The sequence below is a fragment of the Didymella exigua genome (genome assembly GCF_010094145.1).
Source record: "Didymella exigua CBS 183.55 unplaced genomic scaffold M421scaffold_6, whole genome shotgun sequence".
Lineage (NCBI taxonomy): Eukaryota > Fungi > Ascomycota > Dothideomycetes > Pleosporales > Didymellaceae > Didymella > Didymella exigua.
In genome coordinates this window covers 704039-724933 of record NW_022984780.1, presented here as the reverse complement: position 1 = coordinate 724933, position 20895 = coordinate 704039, and the positions used below count along the sequence as shown (strand labels likewise).

General features: G+C 53.9%; 5 protein-coding genes across 5 annotated transcripts; 3 read left to right on the top strand and 2 right to left on the bottom strand.

Annotated features, from left to right (window-relative positions):
* Nucleotides 1-307: 307 nt before the first annotated feature.
* On the top strand, nt 308-1460 carry M421DRAFT_99175 (mitotic spindle checkpoint component mad2; the record flags this gene model as incomplete). The annotated part of the gene is made up of 8 exons (XM_033598717.1): nt 308-493; nt 560-585; nt 638-676; nt 726-754; nt 803-948; nt 1003-1076; nt 1131-1397; nt 1448-1460. The coding sequence occupies 8 exons, from the start codon at nt 308-310 to the stop codon at nt 1458-1460; spliced, it is 780 nt and encodes a 259-aa protein (XP_033451560.1).
* Nucleotides 1461-3333: 1873 nt separating this feature from the next.
* On the top strand, nt 3334-5889 carry M421DRAFT_99174 (uncharacterized protein; the record flags this gene model as incomplete). Its single annotated transcript, XM_033598716.1, has 3 exons — nt 3334-3501; nt 3637-4092; nt 4141-5889. 3 exons carry the CDS (start codon nt 3334-3336, stop codon nt 5887-5889), a joined length of 2373 nt encoding a protein of 790 aa, XP_033451559.1.
* A 296-nt stretch (nt 5890-6185) lies between these two features.
* Nucleotides 6186-6775, bottom strand: M421DRAFT_344297 (uncharacterized protein). Its single transcript, XM_033589514.1, has one exon. The coding sequence runs from the start codon at nt 6675-6677 to the stop codon at nt 6318-6320; it is 360 nt and encodes a 119-aa protein (XP_033451558.1). The 5' UTR covers nt 6678-6775; the 3' UTR covers nt 6186-6317.
* A 99-nt stretch (nt 6776-6874) lies between these two features.
* On the bottom strand, nt 6875-8698 carry M421DRAFT_56333 (MFS general substrate transporter; the record flags this gene model as incomplete). The annotated part of the gene is made up of 3 exons (XM_033595391.1): nt 6875-7106; nt 7216-7987; nt 8038-8698. The coding sequence occupies 3 exons, from the start codon at nt 8696-8698 to the stop codon at nt 6875-6877; spliced, it is 1665 nt and encodes a 554-aa protein (XP_033451557.1).
* Nucleotides 8699-10452: 1754 nt separating this feature from the next.
* On the top strand, nt 10453-20195 carry M421DRAFT_56909 (uncharacterized protein; the record flags this gene model as incomplete). Its single annotated transcript, XM_033595450.1, has 4 exons — nt 10453-10814; nt 10863-16798; nt 16845-17988; nt 18044-20195. 4 exons carry the CDS (start codon nt 10453-10455, stop codon nt 20193-20195), a joined length of 9594 nt encoding a protein of 3197 aa, XP_033451556.1.
* Nucleotides 20196-20895: the final 700 nt, after the last annotated feature.

Sequence of the window (20895 nt, the reverse complement as noted above, 5' to 3'; positions counted from 1 at the left end):
GGGCTGCGGGCTGCGGTGCTGTTGTGCTGGCCGCGGCCGCACTGGCGTCCCTGGAAAATGTTCGACCGCAAGGCTGTCTCCTTAGTTATCTAATCAGCGGCTCTCCTTAGTTATCTAATCAGCGGCTCTCCTTAGTTATCTAATCAGCGGCTCTCCTCCGCCGCCGCGTCTCTCACTGTTCCTCCCCACACACACTACGCCGCATCCGTCACCCAGCATTGGCCTCACGTGCTCTGCACATCGCTGCGGTGCTTCGTCCACCCAAACACTCGCCGCCAGCCATTGACTCGACCACATCGCCTGCGCCATGGCTGAGCCCAGGCCCACACGGACGTCAAAGACCGCCTCGGCATCAAAGTCAGCATCGAAGCCAGCATCAGCCTCGAAGTCCTCGTCCTCCTCCGCCAAGTCAAAGTCAAAGACGTCCAAGAGCGACGAGTCCAAGGTCCACAAGCTCGCGCTGAAGGGCTCCTCGAAGATCGTCAACGAATTCGTAAGTGTCCCGGTTTATGCTCGCGACAAAGAAGAGACGAACCGCCGCTGACCATGGCTACCGCAGTTCGAGTACTCGATCAACACCATCCTGTAAGACCGGCCAAAACCAGGGTCCACTCGCCTTTGTCACTAACCCGTGCAGGTTCCAGCGAGGCGTCTACCCTGCCGAAGACTTCACCGCGTGAGTGTCGCACATGTTTTACGCCTGTGGCACTGCTGACAGCGCACAGGGTCAAGAAGTATGGACTAACCATGATGGGTGCGTGCCACCAACCAGTGCCGCTGAGAGCACGACTGACGCACACAGTGACCGCCGATGACCAAGTCAAGGCGTACATCAAGAAGATCATGTCGCAGCTCAAGGAGTGGATGTACGGCGGCAAGATCACCAAGCTTGTCGTGGTCGTCACCAGCAAAGAGACCGGCGAGCATGTTGAGCGATGGCAGTTTGACGTGAGTCGGGCGCAAGGCTGATCACAGTCGCCGGCCAGTGCTGACGTTCACCAGGTCCAGATCTTCGGTAAGAACGCGAGAACCAAATCGTCCAAGGCTACGACAGATCAAGAAAACTCTGTTCCCGAGTAGGTAATTCCGACGACAAAGGGATTCACCGTGCGCTAACACTTAGCGCCAAGGAATAGCGAGGTTCCGGAAGAGAAGACTGAGGCGGAGATCCAAGCGGAGATCCAGTCGGTCTTCCGCCAGATCACTGCCTCGGTCACGTTCCTGCCGATGCTCGATGGCAATTGCACGTTCAACGTGCTCGTGTACGCCGATGCAGACTCAGACGTGCCGCTTGAGTGGGGCGACAGCGACGCCAAAGAGATCAAGAACGGCGAAAAGGTGCAATTGAGAAGCTTTAGCTCGAGCAACCACCGAGTAGATACGCTAGTGAGCTACAGGTACGTTGAGCCCAATACTGTCCTACATGTGTTGGGGCTGACAGTTCTAGGCTTGGCGATTAGCCCGCAATCTACTCCCATCTACATGCATCCGCTGGCAAAACACTATCTTTGCACAATCCTCTTTCCACCCTGTCCATCCTAACCGCATCTTGACCACGTCTGCAGGCGCATGCAGCAACGGGAGCGACGGGCCCAGCTCCGCCCGTGCTTCGACACTCCAAGTCAGAATCTCGGATTTCGCACACTGCAACACGGCCAGTCCGTCACTCGGTCAACACGAGGGCATCAACAACATGTATCAGCGGAATGTGCATTTCAAGGGCATAGTCCCTCTTGTCACATACATCCAGCTCTCTCAGCAAGGCGAGGCGCGTGTGGCGTCACTACAAAGAGTCGTGCCTAGCCAAAGGCCGGGCCCCAGGGCCAATATATACCCCAAATAGTCTTTCCGTATGCAGTAACCCACCAGGGCTTTTCGTCATGACGGCCATGGCACGATAGTTAACACTAGCACGTCGTTGGCAGCGTTGGGACGTTGGGGTGAACCTAAACCGGCGCCCTTGCAGCACTGACCCTATCAGCCTCAGCAGCATCCCTTATCGCACCAAATCCGGCAAGAAGCGGGTTCTCGAACAACTGCAGACGCCCTATCTGCAGTCAATACTTCGCCTGCAGGTTATCCCAATGCAGGGATAAACGAGGCTGCACGAGGCTGCACGCTCATCACGGGCTTCAGAAGGTCGTCAAGTTCTGTACTCACCACGGGTGCATCGTGTAGCTTGTCGCCAGCGTTGCGCGACCTGTCACCTTTGAAACGAAACTGAGGCTAGCTTGTCAGTCGGTAACACTATCGATTTGAGTTTTCTTGCGTACCTTGCGCAAGTCGCATAAATCTGCTATTAATACGCGAGCGAGAGTTTCTGGCGGGAGAGCGACCCCTAGTCGAGTCCTAGTCAGGGGTGCTAGCCCTGTCATGGCGCTGGTGGCTTGCTACTGCCGAACGCTGGTTTGACCAGTGGCAGCCACTCGGGACACAACACCGCGCCACTGCAACCTTGTCGACCATATCTGTACCAATTTGTTCAGGAAGACCAGCCGCTCTAGCTGCGCCCCTAAATTGCCCATTGCAATCATTTGCAGGCCGACAGTTGCAGCCGCACTACCACGCTGTAAACCCGTCGCTGCGAGTGCCCTACTTGGTTAGTAGAACAGAGAGTCTGGTTCGTTGATACCGGATCACGATCGACACTGGAAGGATCTGTTCAACAATACGATTGTCCAGCTCAGTCCAGCTCAGTCTCGCGAGGGTCTACTCGTTGATCTGTCTGGGCCTTCAGCTCTCGCTCACAATAATGCCCAGAGCGCCCATGCCGATGAATCATTGACCCACAATTCTGATAAGCTTCTGGCGAACCCTCTCATGGCCTAGTGCCCGCTTCATGCCTGTCTTGGTTACGATCCGGGCTCGCAAACGAGTTCAGTGTGTCGCTACTGTAGTCTGCGATATGGTCACCTTGGCTGACCTACATATGGCTGAACGCATGCCCGTCGTTGCGGGTCTCTGATTTTCAGCGCCTCCATCAGGGTTCCCTGATCACAACAACGACCCTCTTTCCATACAATATTGATACCCTCAATCGCTCGCTACCAGTCGCACATACCCACAATCGTTTCTCACTTTTCAAGCAAGTGTGCTGTTTAGCACACAACTAATCTCGGCAGGATGGGCTTCTTCAAGCTGGGGAAGAAGAAGGGTGGAGAGGTAGAAATGATAGAGAAGAAGGCAGACACTGCCGCGCCTTTATCCACAGGGATAGCCGACGCCCCCACATGGCCCGGTAGTCTGGCATCAAGACGCGGCTCAACTACGGACCTCTCAAGCTCACTCGGCGGTCTAAACGGGGCAACGTATCTCGATGTAAAGTGCGAGGTCATGGCCCAATGGCTTCACTCGAAGCAAGAAGAAAAGATCTGGACGAGCGGAGCGCCTGGCGAAGGCGTACTGGTCAAGAAGCAGAAGGGGTCGTATGCGTACTCTCCGGTCGACCTAATCGAGGATGGCAGTGGCCTTTACGAGGCCGTCAACCAGCTGAACGCCAGGGTACGTCGCGGTCCTCTCTTCCCCATCAACTACACTATGGACACTCGCTGACCGCATTGCTAGTGTGCAATGACTGTCAACACACGAGTCCTGCAACTCTTCATGGCCGCGAGACCCGATCAGCACTTCATCCAGATCCACCGAACCCTCCGACTCCAGGTCATTCCCTCTCTGATCCATCTCGCGCACGCGCAAAGACATCAGTCTGCTGCATTCGTCGCCGATACTGCTACACTTCTCGTCTGGGAAGATGAGCCCACAAGACTGCTGGAGCGTGCAGAATACATACAAGACGCTCTTATGACGATGTCTTGGAAGCCTGAGCCTGCAGAGGAGGGAGCTGAGAAGGACACCAAGAAGCCATTTATCAAGATCGAGGAGTACGAGGAACAGACAGGGGAGGAGGCCACAGAGGAGGCACCTCGCAAGATTGTCATGTGGCAATGTATCTACGAGGGTGCTACACTTGCACTCATGTTCGGCTGTCTTGGTGCTGGTTGGCGATGGATTGCTATCGAGCATCTTACCGACCCCAATTGGATGCGTCTGCTATTCATCCTTGTCCTGCCTGCTCAGGCATGGCTCGGTCTCGTAAGTTGTAGCTAAGCCTTTCTGCATTCCAACCACTGACGATTCCAGTTCTTCTTCCAAGCCATCATTGGAGATCTCGCTCAGCTGTTCGGTCCTGTCGGGTACATGGAAAGAAATTCTAAGTACTACTCCGGCAAGGCTCCTCGCCGTCTGCAACGCGACACATTCGGTCCTTTGCCCCACGTCACCATTCAGATGCCTGTTTATAAGGAGGGTCTACGCGCTGTCATCGAGCCCACAGTTCGATCCATTAAGCAGGCCATCTCAACCTACGAGCTTCAGGGAGGTACAGCCAACATCTTTGTTAACGACGACGGAATGCAATTGATTTCCCCAGAGGAGGCTAAGGCCAGGCAAGACTATTACGACGAGAATCAGATCGGCTGGGTCGCGCGTCCCAAGCACAATCCCAAGCCTGCGGAAGGCGAGACAGAGTTCTTGCGTCGCGGAAAGTTCAAGAAGGCTTCCAACATGAACTACGCTATGCGTCTCTCTGTTCAGGTAGAAGAAGCGCTCGCTGGCATGGCTCGCCACAGCCAGTGGAACAACAACGACGAGAGTGCAGCCTACAACAACGCCCTGAAGCAAGTTCTCGAGAACCGCGAGGGTGAGGCTTGGGCCGATGGCAACATCCGCATGGGCGATTACATCCTAATCATTGACTCCGATACCCGTGTGCCCAACGACTGCTTCCTCGAGGCCGTCTCCGAAATGGAGCAATCACCCCAGGTTGCTATTCTCCAGTATGCTTCCGGTGTAATGAACGTCACAAACTCCTTCTTCGAGAACGGTATCACATTCTTCACCAACCTTGTTTACACCATGATCCGATTTGCCGTTGCCAACGGTGATGTCGCCCCCTTCGTCGGTCACAACGCCATCCTCCGCTGGTCCGCCCTTCAGAACATTGGCTACGAGTGCGAGCAGGACGGCTGGGAGAAGTGGTGGTCCGAGTCCACTGTGTCCGAAGACTTCGACATGGCCCTGCGCCTGCAAGCGGAAGGCTACATCGTACGCCTCGGCGCATACAAGGACGGCGGCTACCAAGAAGGCGTCTCCCTCACCGTGTACGATGAGCTTGCCCGTTGGGAGAAGTACGCTTATGGTTGCAACGAATTGATCTTCCACCCCTTCAAGGACTGGATATTCAAGGGACCCTTCACCAAGCTCTTCCGCACCTTTGTCATGTCAAACATGCCCCTGCACTCCAAGCTCACCATCATGGCCTACATCGGTACATACTATGCGCTTGGCAGCTCCTGGATTCTCACACTCATGAACTACGTTATCATCGGTCTTTACAACGGACATCTCGACCACTACTACCTGGACTCGTTTAAGATTTACTTCTCTATTGTTATTGTCTTTACCGCCGTTGGCAACGTCGCCCTCGCAGTCCTCCGCTACCGCATTGGCGAGTGTGGCCTTCTCCGCGCTCTCTTCACCAACCTGAAGTGGATCCCCCTCCTGACCATCTTCCTCGGCGGCGTGTCACTGCACGTATCGCAAGCGCTGCTCTGCCACTTCTTCAGCATCGACATGCAATGGGGCGCCACCTCGAAAGAAGTCGAGGACATCTCCTTCTGGACCGCCGGTCTCGACGTGCTCAAGAAGTTCAAGTACATGCTCACCTTCTGCGTCGCCATCGCCGCAGGCATGATCTGCATGGCTTTTGTCGTCCCCGAGACATGGCAGATCCGCTCCCTCATCGCGTGCTTCCCTATGGGCCTCGTCATCACCAACCACGTTCTCCTTCCCACCGTGCTGAACCCCCAGCTCATGACTTTCACCTGGTAGAGAGAGCGGCTGGCTCGGGATTTCTCTTATATCCTCGCTTGTGCTGCGCTCGTTGTATACTGCGACGCCGGTCAGGGATTTTAATCGTAATGGGCGTTTGGGTGTTTGGGGCTAGAATAACGATAATTTGCCATTTCGGGAGATGGAGGAAAATACATCAATGATGCATATTTCATGCTAGCAATCGCGCTTCATCACGTCTTCCAGTGAGTTACATTGAGCTCGTTGAGCCAACAAGGGTTTATCGAGGCACCTTGGCGCTGCATTTCGACAGGCACAGTCTAACTCACTCACTGCGTACAAAGGTATCTCGCCCCGTCTCGGTCGGACCCTGATATACAGACCCACGCAACCCCAACCTTGCGCTTCCAGCTCCATCAACAACGGCGGGGGAATTGGTGGCGGCCTGGCTGGGTATACAAACTACTTCACCCCACCCTGCCGTGGACGCTTGTCTCGCCCCGCCGCGTGTGCAGGGCTGGTGCAGTGTGTAAGTCTTCTTCGCTGTATCGGCTTGTGCATCTGTTGTCCTGCGTGCGGAGGGTTGAGCACACAATGCACGACGCCGGCGTGCGTTGGGGGATGCAAGTGCCCGCTTGTGCGGAGGAGTTGCATTCTGGCGGGGTGGGAGGCTGTATGGTGAGAGAGGTGCACGTGGTAGGTGATGCGAGGTGAGTAGAGTGTGTTAGTAGATGGATGTGATGGGAGATGGGGTCGGTTGGGGGCGGAGTGGACGGCGAGGATAAGGGATAGAGGGAAGGGGTGGGCGAGATGGAGTCTGATGGCATAAAAGGTTTAGATAAGATTGAGGAGTGGGAATGCGCACGCTTGCGGATCTACAAGTCGCATGTGAGCAGCATGCATTCCGACGTGCAGCACACGCAAGTCCGTGACCGCGTGCTCGCAGCCATACATCTCCATCGTGAATTCCACCCTGCAAAGAACCAAGCGCCGAAGCACCAAAGCAGACCCGGACTACCTGTCGCTAGGCGTGCATCTCCTTCGCGCCCTCGTCCGCCCCCCGCCGCGCCATCTTCTCCGCTGCGCGACGCTTTTTGCTGTCCAGCTTGTCGCGGTCTTCGCGCATCTGCCGGATTAGAGCGCTCTTCTCGCGGATCTTGTGCCCGTAGCGGTAGAAGACAAGGGGGATGGGGATCAGCGCGAATTCGATCAGGGAGAGCATTGTTGCCGACCAGTGCGGGCCGAGGGTGGCGTACCTGGGGGTGTTAGTGCGTGTGGATAGGAGGGATGTGGGCGAGGGAGAAGGTGAAGCGCTGGACACGAGGCTCCAGGGAATTTCGTGCGGACGGGGTGATGACGACTTACATCTTTGGCCCTGCGAGGGGTAGCGCGCCGCCCATGATGCTCCTCAGCACTGCATTGCCGGCCAGCGCCGAGGCGGCATAGATGCCATACGAGTGGACGAGATAGTTCGACGCGTAGATGAACACGCCGCAGTTGCCAGCACCGAACGGAATTCCGGCCAGGAGAGGGGCTATCCAATGTACGTTCGGTGTACATGTCCAGGCGAAGATCATTTCCCCGACCGGCACCGAGACAGCAGCGAGACACACCACACTGACCATCGCCTCTGGGTACGGCTTGCCTGTCTCGGGGTCCTTGGGATGCGCATTGATCATCTTGCGCAGTAAAGGTTCGCTGAGAATCGTGCACATACCGCCGACACCGATTCCGAGGTACGACAGCCCCGTCATACCAGGCGACCAGCCACGCAGCTCAGAGAAAACGATGGGATACGAGACGAAGCACAGGTACAGGACGCCGTAGACGAGCGCTATGTAGACGTTCCAGAAGATGCAGATGGGCTCGTTAACCGCCATAGAGAGGGGCCGGTACAGGTTCTCGCGCAGCATGGGCAGGAAGGACTTCTTGTCGTCGTAGCGCGAGTGCCATCTTAAATCGTCGTCTTCTTTGCGCTTCTTGGCGGATTTCGCGCGAAGGATGGCTGGGGCGTAGGTCTCTGGGATCAAGAACACCATGAACCATGACGTGCCCGAGCCGATCATGACGACCCAGTTCGTCCACCGCCAGCCGAGGGCTTGGAAGACGAAGCCACCGACGAGGGGCCCCACGACCGCTGGAGAAGACTGTCAGTCGTTGTGCGATGGAAATGAGTTGAAAACTTACGGCCGTTCATGGGGCCAATGGACCATATAGAGAAGGCGAGGGCGCGGTAGTCGTCGCTAACAATGTCGGACACAGTTCCTGGGGCATTCGAGATCATGGCTGCGCCGGCGATTGCGCCAAAGAAGCGCATTACGAGGATTTGGGCGAGGCTGTTGGACAGCGCGCAAGGTATGATCAAGACCGTGAACATGGCCACAGCGATGAGGTAGACTGGTCTGCGGCCGTACATCTCACTCAGAGGCGCCAGAAGGAGCGATCCAACAGCCAGTCCGGCCAGGTACGTGGTGATGCCCAGAACCACGAGGGTCTTCGACTTGATGCCAAAGGTGGCCATCATGCCGGGGATACCGCTGGTGTAGCTTGTCGAATACATGACTACGACGAGCGTTGAGTAGCTCATGAAGAAAATGACGAGTGCTTTTCTCCACATGGGCCAGTCTTGAGGGTTCTCGCCATTTTCGTCAAAGTCAAGCTCGAACCTTGGATCTGTGGTCATGTTCGTTGTTGTAACCGTAATGTGCGCCATGGATTTGTCACCAGGCTCTTCAAGGCCAGCATTGCGACTGAGAGACTGATGTATTGATTGGACATCGTCTGTGTCACCGATGGACTCTGTTGATGCTGAAGATATCGACGAACGGTTGGCAGTGGATGGAGCCATGACGGCCTCTTTGTCGGTGAGGCTCATGGTGCTCGGGACGTCTTCGACCCCACTCTACCGTACGGCACAGTATCCGGCTAATGGTTGATGTGATCCAGCAGCGCCTCTCCTCAACAGGTCTTCATCGACGATAAATGTTTGCAGGGGGAAGACAGATTGCTCAGGCGCGACGTAGGAAAATGTTTCTTACCCGCGTCGCGCCAGTGCGACATGAGCCAGTAGCAGAATCCTTCGGCGCAGCAAACGACGGCTGGGGCTGGGCCGCGGCACGCCTCCGCGTCCAATGCCGCATCGACTTCGCCACGGGAATAATGGGCCATTGCAGTGTTATCGCAGCGAGATGGCAAGCTGCAGTCAATTGTGGACGTGTTGTGCCGTTTGTGGTCACACTGTGTCACCTTCCCCACATAGGAAGACAGAGGAAGCAGCGATCAACATGACTCAGTGTTAATCTGCGCCGAAGATAGGAGTTCGCGAATCTCGTTGCTTTCGTAGTTGATACAGTAATCTCGCTAACGCAGTGCATGAAGTGGTGGTCTGCTTTTGGAAGAGAGTGGGAAGGTATAACGATCATGTTCACAGAGGTGAGATGGTGGTTGTTCGGTCAATGGGGAAGAGAACATGGGGGACGTGCGTCACGTGGGAAGTCGCAGTTCCCGCAAAGATCGGGGAGATCCTTGGCGTCACTTTGAAGTTTTGCGCAGCGTGCACAGCCTCTACAGATACTAAACACTTAATTTTTCTTATAGAAATATAATCTAGTAGGAATCTGGGTAATTGTCACCCCTTTTAAAAGTGTAAAACGGTAAAGGGAGGTCTGCGTAGCAGCGCAAGACCTACGCAGCAGCGTGGTCTACACATGCTCTTGCAGCTTTCCACGTAGATATAATATTTAAATTGTCGCAGCAGATATGGATCAGGGTGGTTAGCGGATCACTCCGGATCAAAACTTGGAGTGAGCTTGTGCAGTTCCAGGTTGATTAGCAGTATATAAGCCGGCCGTCTTTGAGGACAGCTCGGCAGAGGAATCTGATCACTTCTTACCGGTACTCAATACATTCTGCCTATCAAGATCAACCAGCTTCAATATAAATATATATATAGCAAGAGTCTCCATAGCTACCTCATATGGAAAACGCATTCGTCATTACATTATATAGTATGAACAGGGCAGGAGACTGGGTTTTTGCAGCAAAACTACAGTGTACGCGTGACTTTCGCGAAGTGCTGCCAAGATTTCCCGAATTATTGGATACTGGTACCGCTACGCTACCTATGACAAAGCGCGGAATAAACTCACGCGTAGCGTCTTGAACCTCAGACTTCATCTCATCACAGCATGAGTGACATTCCAGCACCACCAACGCCGATTGCTGAGGCATTGATCATGATAACTGACAGATTTCAACAGATCCTGATCTTGCAGACTGACACAAGTGAGAAGCGCCTCCATTCACATACAGCAGGAAGCAGGTGCACCTGACTGCACGTGCTGCAGAATCTCTCACAACGGACTCGAAAGTGTCTGATATGATGCAAGAGGGTTTTAACGGTGAAGGCCAGCTGTACATTACCGTCGCCGTGCTGGGCGGCTCCCGGGTCAACTTAGCGCCGCGCACTTTCAGCCTTTATGTCTACTGCAAAGTGCCTCACCACCGCTTAAGCGCCTGGCAGCTTCACAGCCATCCCTGCAACTACATTTTTCACAACGTCGCCTCGCACCCCCAAGCTCTTTCAGAGCCTCCGTCTCAGCCATGGCGGCCTCTGGTCGTCCGCCGGCTGTCCACGTACACTTCAATGAACAGCTTTATAATCATATTGCGTTGCCACGTGACGTACCAGGCCGGGAGGACAGGAACCTTTCCAGCATCGAAGCTGCAATCCTCACACGCTTGACTAATGCAACACGTCTTCTAAGCTCTTACGCGCCGCCCTCGGATCAGCAGCATATTTACAAGCTAGTCGATTCACTTACAGCGTGCCAATCGCTGCATGTAGACAGAGCAATCACGAAGCCAGCTCTGCTTCGAGAGCTCCGTGCACTGCAGCCTGGTAAGATCCTTATTCTGCATATCGCGGCTCAGAATTGTGGTCTGCTTGTATACAAAGACGCAAGGTAAGTAACCGCCACCCTCAGACTTTATGGGCACTGCACTGACGATAGCGGCAGCCAAGATGACTGTCGAGTGATATTTGAGGCTTTCGAAGTCACGCCCACCTGCGAGCAAGTCCTCGCCACGAAGAATGCTTTGCTACGAGACTTCCCGGGCTGCGCTGTGTCCGTCCCAAACGCCACCGTCCTCGAGCCGTCCTTCTTGGACAGCTTCTGCACGTTTTTGCAACAAGCCTCGACAGAATACGTCAACAAGTTCTCCACCATCACTCACAAAGCAGCTGCACCGTTGCCGGAAATTCGCAACACCAGCGACCCTGCGGTTGTGATAGGGTTACTCATGTCAATCCTGGAGGCCAACGGTGCTACCGCGGACGTGTCGGTCCTGCGAAAGCGTTTTCGTGATACAGTAATGTTTGACAAGGCCCATAAGCCCTGGAGGCGGTCACCCTTCTACCTCACCGTCCGCGTTGCATTACAACGCTGTCTGTATAAGCAGTTTGGAGTCGACATTGGCAGACTGTACTACAAAACTTTAATGTGCTTGATGCTGCGCCATTTACTGGAAGATGTCCTGAGGAAGATTCCGTTCGAGTCGGTATTGTTCTTGCGTCAGAAGCTGGGCCGTCGTCTTGCAAAACTTGCGGGCGATCGCACTGCAGCTGCCAGAAGGTTCAGTAACTCGACCATCTCCGCGCTGTCGTCTCTCGATCCAATGTTCGAAGCTACACTCCAGACTACGGGCGGCTGGTTGAAGACAACATGGCGCAACTATAAGCGCACACACGAGCGGTACGTGCCTCTACTGAACGCTCACGTTCCAGCTGGGGCACTGAACTTCTGCCTTCCAAACGCCTACCCGATGCTTAGTCACATCCTCGCAAACCAGGCTTTTCATGTCGATAGCGTTAGGCGCACACCTGAACAACTTCTGAGGCAGTACGACGAGTCTGCAGCTTCTGTAAAGCCATACATGTGTGCGGCCCGCTCGCAAATACAGATTTCGCAACATCACGCCACGGTGATTGAGCCTGCGAAAGAGGCTCAAGCTTTTGGCCATGCTCGCATCATTGAGCTGAATGACATCATCCGAAACTACGTACACCAAATCCAGACTTCGCCAGAAGGATACCCAGATGAGAGGAGCCAGATGCTGCTCAATCTGATGGAGCTATGGGTTCTGATGGACATGGAAGCTATAGCCTGCTACCCTCTACTGGAGGACTATGATTCAGCATTCCCCGAAGACCTCCTGGATCCCATCCAACTGCTCTCACTCAACGACATGATACGAGCAAAGCAGGTGCGTGCTCATTTGAGCAGACGATTCCGCCCACGAAACGGTCTGAAGTGCCGGACTATATTTGATGATCCTTCCAGTGATTGTTTCGCAGCCAGGTACTTTGACGAATACGATGAGGCAGGCCACGACCTTCGTAGCGAGATCGAAGACGACGCCGACGCGCAGCGTACACAGAAGGAGGCTGAGTGGGAAGAGAAGAGCGAACTTCACGCGGAAATCGTCAAGAAGCGAGATGAGACAGCCTGTTTTTACGACGAGGTACCGCATGGGTGGATACCTGGTGTCACTGAGACCAAGCACCGCCACCCTTGCGAGTGGCACGAGCTTCGGGATACTGCCAGAAAAATCAAGATCCGCATCTTCGAGCATCCTCTGCCAAGCTACAAGCCTGCTGCGAAAGCAGCCATGTTTGAGTTGAGGTGTCCAAAATCATTCGCCGCGTATAGGAACGCCACTTGGTCCATTTTATCGATCATTTGCTCCCCCGAGCCAGCTATCAAGCCTGAGAGAGTTTCTATTCTCCAAGAGTATTCTCAGCTCCAGTCACACGTCGAAGAATTGACCCAAGGAGTCACTCTGGCTTCTGAGAGGAAGGCGTTTCTTGAGACTCATTATGCATATTGGGGGTTCCCAGTGGATCTGAATGACATTATTCGCAATTGCGGGCTGAGACTGAAGTACTACGACCAGTCTAGCGAGTCGTGGACCGGTGAACATAGCAAAGCATCTCTATGGCATCACTTTCCCGTGATGCTTGCCGTCGACTCTCCGTTTTGGGTTCTCCAACCGTCGTACGCCAGTTGGCCGTCGTCAAATGAAATTCAAGCGAGTCAAGCGGACTGCCCTGCAGATATCGGCGCTCACGAGTTCATGGCCTGGCAGGGCCTCTTGGTGGGAACGCACTCAAGGTGGCTGGACCTCATTCGCGAATTGGGCTCCGCCAATCTCAACTTCTCCGCTGATGCCACTTGGGTGCTCGTCATACGCATGGTTCTTCAGTATGGTTCAGCTGTGACAACTCCAGACCCTCGCGGAGATGTTCATTCAGCGCTGCTTGATCAAACTCTGTGCTCCAGGTTGCTACAGCAGGTTCAGCAGCGTCTCGACGCAATCCGCCTCAACTGGCGCGAGCCAATCCAGATGGACATCTTGATAACGATCCTGCTCAAAGTCAACTCACTATCTACATCAGATGGCACGCGCCTACAAGCCTTGGCGCTTCTGCTGCAAGCTCGGGAATCGACTGACCTTTGGCGCGTTGAACTACAATCATATGTCACCAATGACGCTAGAGTCCGGCCTTTTGCGGTCTGGGCTGCGCTTTTATGCAAGCGTACTTTGCACGCAGATTCACAGATCCTACTGGAGTCTGGAGGCCTTCAGCACTATATCGGGGCCTCCATCTCGCTGAGTTACAACCTCGTCGATGAGTTCAAATTCCTGCCCTGGAAGTACCGGGCTGCAATCATCCGGGATGTTATGTATTCTTACGAGCATCGAGACTTGCTGAAGCGATCGATACTGTCCAATCCTCAAGCATTCCTGGAGGCAGTCAATAGACTTTGGCAGGTGCCTGAGGGCTACGAGTCCAATATTTCGGTCTCAACCACCGGCACTTGGTGGATCCTGCTGGAGCTACAGTCCACGAGCAGCAGTCATGATCACTCTTACTTTGTGCATTACAACTATGTCTATGGCAGTATGCTCATAGACGGACAAGAGATGTGCACACTTCCACTTACATACCGACGAAATCCACTCTATCGTCAGATCTTCGGAGATCGAAACCCCGTCGTGTTCCCATCGCCACTTCAGGGAATGTCATGGGCAGTCTCTGAGCCAATGAAAGATGGTCAGCGCGTACATCTTGGCTTCCGTCAGCGCACCCTGGTCGTTCGCGCGGTTCAGCATGACCAGCTCTATGAGTACATCCCGGGTGAGGTGTTTGGAGTGGAATCACGCGATCTCCCGGCTCCCCTCATCGACGGCTGTCACCATTGGCTAAACATTCGCAAAGGCGAGCTTGAGATTCGTCAGCAAGATATGTGGATATCGAAACCCAGAAACTGGTGGATATACGGCATCTTATATGGACAATGCCAAGTCATCAGGCGGAGTCAACATCACTCGGCCACCACATTGCTGAACTCATCGAATGAAACTGTACAGCATATCAGTACTATATTCAGGTCCTTCGTGGAGCTGAATCAAATTCTCGTGTTTGTCTCCCGAGATCACAGAATAATCGTTGAGCTCAAGCCTTTGGAACTTAGCTTCTTCATCAACGAGGGAGGGTTATTACAGTCCAAAAGACTTGGCGCTATCATCACACAACAACAGGACATCGGCACACTCTACGGTTTAAGGAGCAAAATCGTTGTCCAGTCCGTTGCCAACCGTCGCCATAAGAGTGTCCTCATGCCATACAACAGCGACATTCAGATGGTGCGAGATGATATTCACGTGTCCGTCATGATCGGTACCGACACAGACAAGTATCTGAAGTACGACATAAACGAAATATTGGGTCGTCTAGACTGCCCCCCGGAGCCGAGTCTTCTCTATACGAAAGCCCTCCTTCATGCGCTCACATCACACGTGATGCCCGATCCACTTACCTCACGAACCGGCACTGAAGAGTCACTCCGCCTTCTCCAAACCGGATTATACCAACCTTGGAACCCGTTGGGACCGAGTCACGTAGCACTCTTGTGTCGCCTAGCGGAGCTGTCCCCAATGCGCGGTTACTACCCTGTGGGGTCACAGTTCATGGAGACCCTAGAATGGCGTGTTGATCTGACGCGACATATTCAGGATGATCGGTTCAGGCCATTTGCCGAGAAGATCCTTCGACGGCACTTTGCTTTAAGTGAGTTCGCCCCAGGCACCCTGAAATCAGAGGGGATGGCGAAAGTGTCGGTCAAGCCAAATTCACATTTGGCGACTCGAGCGGTGTCACGTACACTCGTGCAGCAGTCCCGGGAAGCCGATCTCATGTACATTGGAAGAGACAAGCGTACTCCTAGTATGGCTCGAGCCAACGCCTTCAGCATCACGAGACAACTTCTTCTGCAGCAGCCCTCGCCAGCCGACTCTCCGAGCCTTCTCGTCCTTCTACACGACGCATCCCTCATTGGTGGCTATGACAAATGCTTCCAAAAAGCTCTGATATCGGACTTGCTTGCTGTTGATGTCAAGTCAGAATGGGGTGCACTGACACAGCGGGCTATGAAGTGCGATACACAAGATCGGTACAGGCTCATGTTCTTACTTGGACCGATGGCATTCTCAGACGATGCCAACCTAGACCTAATTCGCAAGCTCATTTGTTTTGTTGTGTCTCCAGACATCAAGGGCACACAGCCGCCGCTGCACGCTGCGTACTTTCACTTTCGTGCCGATGGAGCGCCGCCCTCTTCTTATCTCGTCTCTTTCATGGAGAAAGCGCGAATGCCATTTATTGCGGTAGGCTTCAAGAAGCGTTCTCAGATTGTCGTTGCGGAAAACAATCATGGCAGCTTCGTCGAGAAGAGCTGCGAAGCCCTGGCCTGCTCCATCCAGGCCCAGTGGCCACGATCAGTGATCGATGTGACGAAGCTGATAGATGTCGATCCCGCACACGTGGATGTTGAGAGAGCACTTGAGGATCTGAAACCAGAATGGCAACGTCTAACACGCAATCACGAGCTTGCAGTGTACCTTGAGAGTGTCCAGGTTTTACTAGATCGATCAAGCGCAGGCCAAGGAGAGACACGAAAGCCAGTCGCAAGCCCCAATCCTCTTCATCCGGCCACTTACATTCAACCGATATCTCCATCGCGATACCCCTCACGGGTCCGAGATGGAGACGACCTCAGTCTGCCCAGGCTACTGGAGCAGTCAATTTGCCGCACTTACCACCAGCGTGGAGGCCTTCCGGTGGCGTTTGGCACGCTCCATCCGAAGTCCGCCAACACTCCTTCGCGCGCGAACAATGTACGTGGTACAACATCACTGCCTGCATCCGGGAAGCCTCTACTAGTGCCAGGGGGTACTCATGTCTCCGAAGTCCAGAAGCTTCGAGCTATCGTGAGCGATTTCCGAGCGAAGACTTCACATGTGCACTCTCGGTACGCCGACGAAATGGAAGCCAGTGTTGACGCTCTACAACTGCACTTGAAGTGCCAACAAAAGGCAGTCCACATAACAACCCGTTGGATTGGGTCTGACGAGCTTCAACTAGCGAAAGATGCTGTCAGGCTGATCATCGAAGAGATCAAAGCTGAACTGGCGGGTCACGACCCGCAAGCAAAGTGGCTTCGAATGGTGGATCTTTGGCCAAAGATGACGATCACAGGGTTGTTGACCGAGTTACGAACAACGTCAGGAAATTATTTCGGGGCTGGCACCAAGGATGCTCTCGTGTCATTGGGCATAGCTGTGACCAAATTTCAGCAACTTCTGCGCATACAGGATTCTCGAAAGAGGAACAAGGATCAACAGCAACGGGAAGAATTGTCTAATGTTGGCCACACCAATTGGGACCCGTTGAAATACCCTGACTGGCTTCTTCTCGAGATTGACGGCGATGTAATGCTCCGCGAGGAACAAGTACAAGTTGCTCTGGCGACGATAGCACCGGCTTCAGGCCAAAATTCTGTCCTTCAGCTACTAATGGGCAAAGGCAAGACATCATGTATTCTCCGTAAGTGGTAAATTCATGCTTGAGGGTCATCACTAATAGAGCACAGCTATGGTGGCCGCCGTCTTGGCAAATAAGGACGATCTGGTGCGTGTCGTCGTTCCACGACCACTACTTCTGCAGTCCGCTCAGGTGCTGCACGCCAAACTCGGGACTCTGGTGAACCGTCAGATCATGCACATCCCGTTCTCGCGCAAAACTCCTGCGAATCTACCTCTGATGCAATTCTACCTACAACTGCAGGCGTGCATGCGTGATCTTGCCGGTGTCATGATCTCGCTTCCTGAGCACCTTCTCTCCTTCAAACTGAGCGGGTTACAGCAACTTGCCGATGGTAACATCGAGGTCTCTACGGCTATGTTGCAAACTCAAGACTGGCTTGATAGCCACGCTCGCGACGTCTTGGACGAATGCGATGTTTCCCTCGCAACTCGCATGCAGCTCATCTACCCTTCAGGCTCACAGGCATCGGTAGACGGTCATCCTATCCGCTGGCAAATGATTGAGCTTCTCCTCCACCGCACACAGGACTTCATAACTGCTGTTCAATCGCGATTCCGCAACAGCGTTGAGGTTGTCAGTCGACCCGACGGCGGCTTTCCCCTCATCTACTTCTTACGCAAAGATGCCGAAGATCACTTGATCGAGCTGCTCGTCCGCGACATCTACAAGGGTAATTTTCCCTACCTGCCTTGTGCGGACTTCCCACCTGAAGTGCAAGATGATATCTCGATCTACATATCCAACGCTTCGGTACGCAGCGAGATGGTTCAGAGGGTTGCTGCTTTCTTCAAGGAGAAGCAACAGCTTATGAAGGCCACAAACCTTTTGCGTGGCTTGTTCGTGCACCGCATTCTGATATCGAGCCTCAAGAAGCGTTGGAACGTACAATATGGGCTACACGCCACGCGAGCTCCGATCGCTGTACCTTACCTTGCGAAGGGCGTACCTTCTGTATCTGCTGAGTGGGGTCATCCTGATGTCGCTATCATTCTAACTTGCCTATCGTTCTACTATCAAGGCCTTAATACGAGTCAGTTCAAACAAGCGTTTGAACAGCTTGTAAAGATGGACGATCCGAATGTGGAGTACGCCAAATGGGTCTTCCCTCGCGCGCCACTAGGACTCGAGGAATTCAGCGCTGTCAATGCCGAAGATGACTGGCAACTAAACAACTTGTTTCAGCTCATTCGGTAAGTCGTGGCGCACCCGGAACCTGATCTCATGTACTGATCTGATCGTGTCTAGTCTGAATGCCTCCCTGGTGAACTTCTACCTCAACAATTTCGTGTTTCCGCAATACGCAAAGACATTCAGTGTCAAACTACAGGCTTCTGGATGGAACTTGTTTCCATCCCGAACTGACACTATGGAGTGTCGCGTCACAGGATTCTCGGGAACGAACGATACGCACAATCTGATGCCTATGCTCATCAGGCAGGCGGATCTACCTGAGCTGGCTCACACAAACGCAGAGGTCCCCTACTATCTCATGGCCTCTCGCAATCGAGGATATGTTCGCATGAACTATGAAGCGGGACGGCGATGGACCGAGCTTGACCTCATCAAGCATCTGGTCAATCCTCAGGGTGTATCCAAAGCCTATGTGCGACACGAAAACAGTATCAGAATTCTTATCGACGCGGGAGCCCAGGTCCTGGAGCATTCAAGCCGAGACTTTGCGAAAGCTTGGCTTGATGAAGATACCAATGCGGCTGCTGCGGTCTACTTCGATGATGACCATCGAGCATGGGCGCTGTATCGTACTGGAAATCGCACGCCGCTACTGGCATCGCCATTCGCCGATAGTCTCGATCGATGTGTCGTCTACTTGGACGAAAGTCACTGTCGAGGCACAGACCTCAAACTGCCAGTATACGGCAAAGCTGCGTTGACTCTCGGACAGCACCTCACCAAAGATGCATTGGTACAAGCAGCTATGCGGTTGCGCCTGCTTGGACAGTCACAGTCTGTGGTATTTTACTCACCAGCAGAAGTTCACCAAAGTATCTTGGACCGGCTGAACAAGAGCGCGGCCTTCCGTCCCGATTCAGCGGCGGTTCTGTTCTGGGTTTTTGGACAGACTTGCGACATACTGGAGCATCAAGAGCCCTCGTATTTTGCGCAAGCGTTACAGTACATGCAACAAAAGCAGGCCAAGATAAGCTATCCATTCTTCCTCAACAACGAACACTCCAGGTCCGAGTTTTTGTCTGCGGTGCTCCAAAAGGAGGCTCTAACCATCAAGGACATGTACCAGCCAGGCAGCAGCCGCCGCACCGGGCTCAATAAGCCCTCCGCATGGGATGCATCTCTCCAAGCCGATGTCAAGCTACTTCAAGATCGCCAGAAGCAGTTCCAGGACAACGGATCAGCTGTGCATGCATCAGTGCTAGAAGAAGTCGAGATAGAGCAGGAACGCGAGCTTGAGATTGAGGTAGAACATGAGGTCGAGAATGTTCGTGAAGCTCAACAGCCACCGAGGTTCCGCGCCCTTCCAGTCTCCAAGCTTCATCCAGATGTCGAGCACTTCGTTGAATTTGGCAGACTTGTCGCAGGAAGCTGCGCCTATCACCCGGTGTTTTCTGCTTTGAGTCGCACTGATACAGGCCTCAAACGTAGCGTCTCGTCTTCCATGCCATCTAACCTCTGGGTGACGGAACAGTTCAGCCGAACGGTCGACGTCTACTACCCTAACGACATATACGTACGCTCAAGTCAGTGGGTACTATGGAGCTCAGTTAGCAGGAAAGCTATCCTCGTTAGCCCGGAGGAGGCCAATTCCCTCATTCCCCTCCTGAGGTCCAGGTGTGAGCCCGAAGGTGTCCACCTTATCGTATATGCCGCGCCAGTTACCCGCCGTATGCTGCACTTCAACGATCTCAACTACCATGCCACGCCGCCGCTCACGAGTGGGTTTCCGCTTCCAACGTGGCTTACCGTGGAGTTGGGCATCTTCTCTGGCCGTCTGCACTTTGACTGGCGCGAATATACTGAGCTACTCGGCTACTTAGGCTTGAAGCAAGATCTTTCGAAGGACCCAGACGCGCACTCATTCGCAGCCAAGCCTCTTACTTTCCTACACGAATGGATCGCCGTTCGTCGCAAGGGCCAAGATTTCGAGCACACGCCCATGGGCTTCATAACAACTGGCAAGCCGCTTACTGAGAATCACGCTTTCTTCCAGACTTCAGGCAACGAGACTCATGCAGAGATTCGACCCCGCATCGCGCGCGTTGGTTCGGGCGAGGACGAGGAGGAGGACAAGGTTGGGGACAGTGACCACGATGATGACGATGAATTCTTGCCCAACGTTGAGCACGTCGACGACTCGGATACAGAGGGTGACAACTCAGATGAGCACGAGCACTTTGGGGACGCGCAGGAATCTCAAGAATAACGAGGAGTAGCTAGTGCTTCCGGGACGCCTGGCGCTGGCCGGTGGAAGTAGACAATACATCCTGACTATCTCGTATAACGCCTTGGCGCGCGAAGCACTACCGTCCTGCGGTTGCTCTATCGAGGGCTCCAGGAACGCAATACCAAAGCAGAGACGTGTTGTCGTGTGAGACTGAGCAGGGAAGTCGCATCGCGCCTGCACCAAACCGAGCGCTTGCCCGTCCAAAACAACTTTGCCTTGTCGCTCCACTAGCAAACTTCAGCTGCGCATCACCCGGGCCACTAAACGCATGTTCAACTAAGCAGCGGCTAAAGGAAGGCTATGCCGTTAAGACTATCCTCTCAGCGGGCCCTGTGCAGAGCATCTGGCGCCTGTACTTCGGCCCATTCATTACTCAGTCGCTGAGTGGTTCACTACCACTTCGACGCGGAAACCTGGGCACTGCGTAATCCAAACCTCACCAGCATTATTCTTCAGGTAACTTGCCCAATTCCTCTGCAGAGTTGTGGCAGGCTGAGCTGAGACAGTGCGAACGAGGAGCTCAGCCTTCGCTGTATCAAGGTCTTTCAGCCAGTGGCGGCGGAACACGTCTGCGTGCGATGTCTAGAGCACTGACCATTGGCCACGGCATGCAACATGGACGTGGACATGCGAACTGTTTGCTAGTATGAGTAAGAGAGGGCAGAAGTTGACTTCATCC

Coding starts and splice junctions, on each gene's coding strand:
- M421DRAFT_344297 (XM_033589514.1), bottom strand. CDS start 6,677: ATGCCATCAGACTCCATCTCGCCCACCCCTTCCCTCTATCCCTTATCC.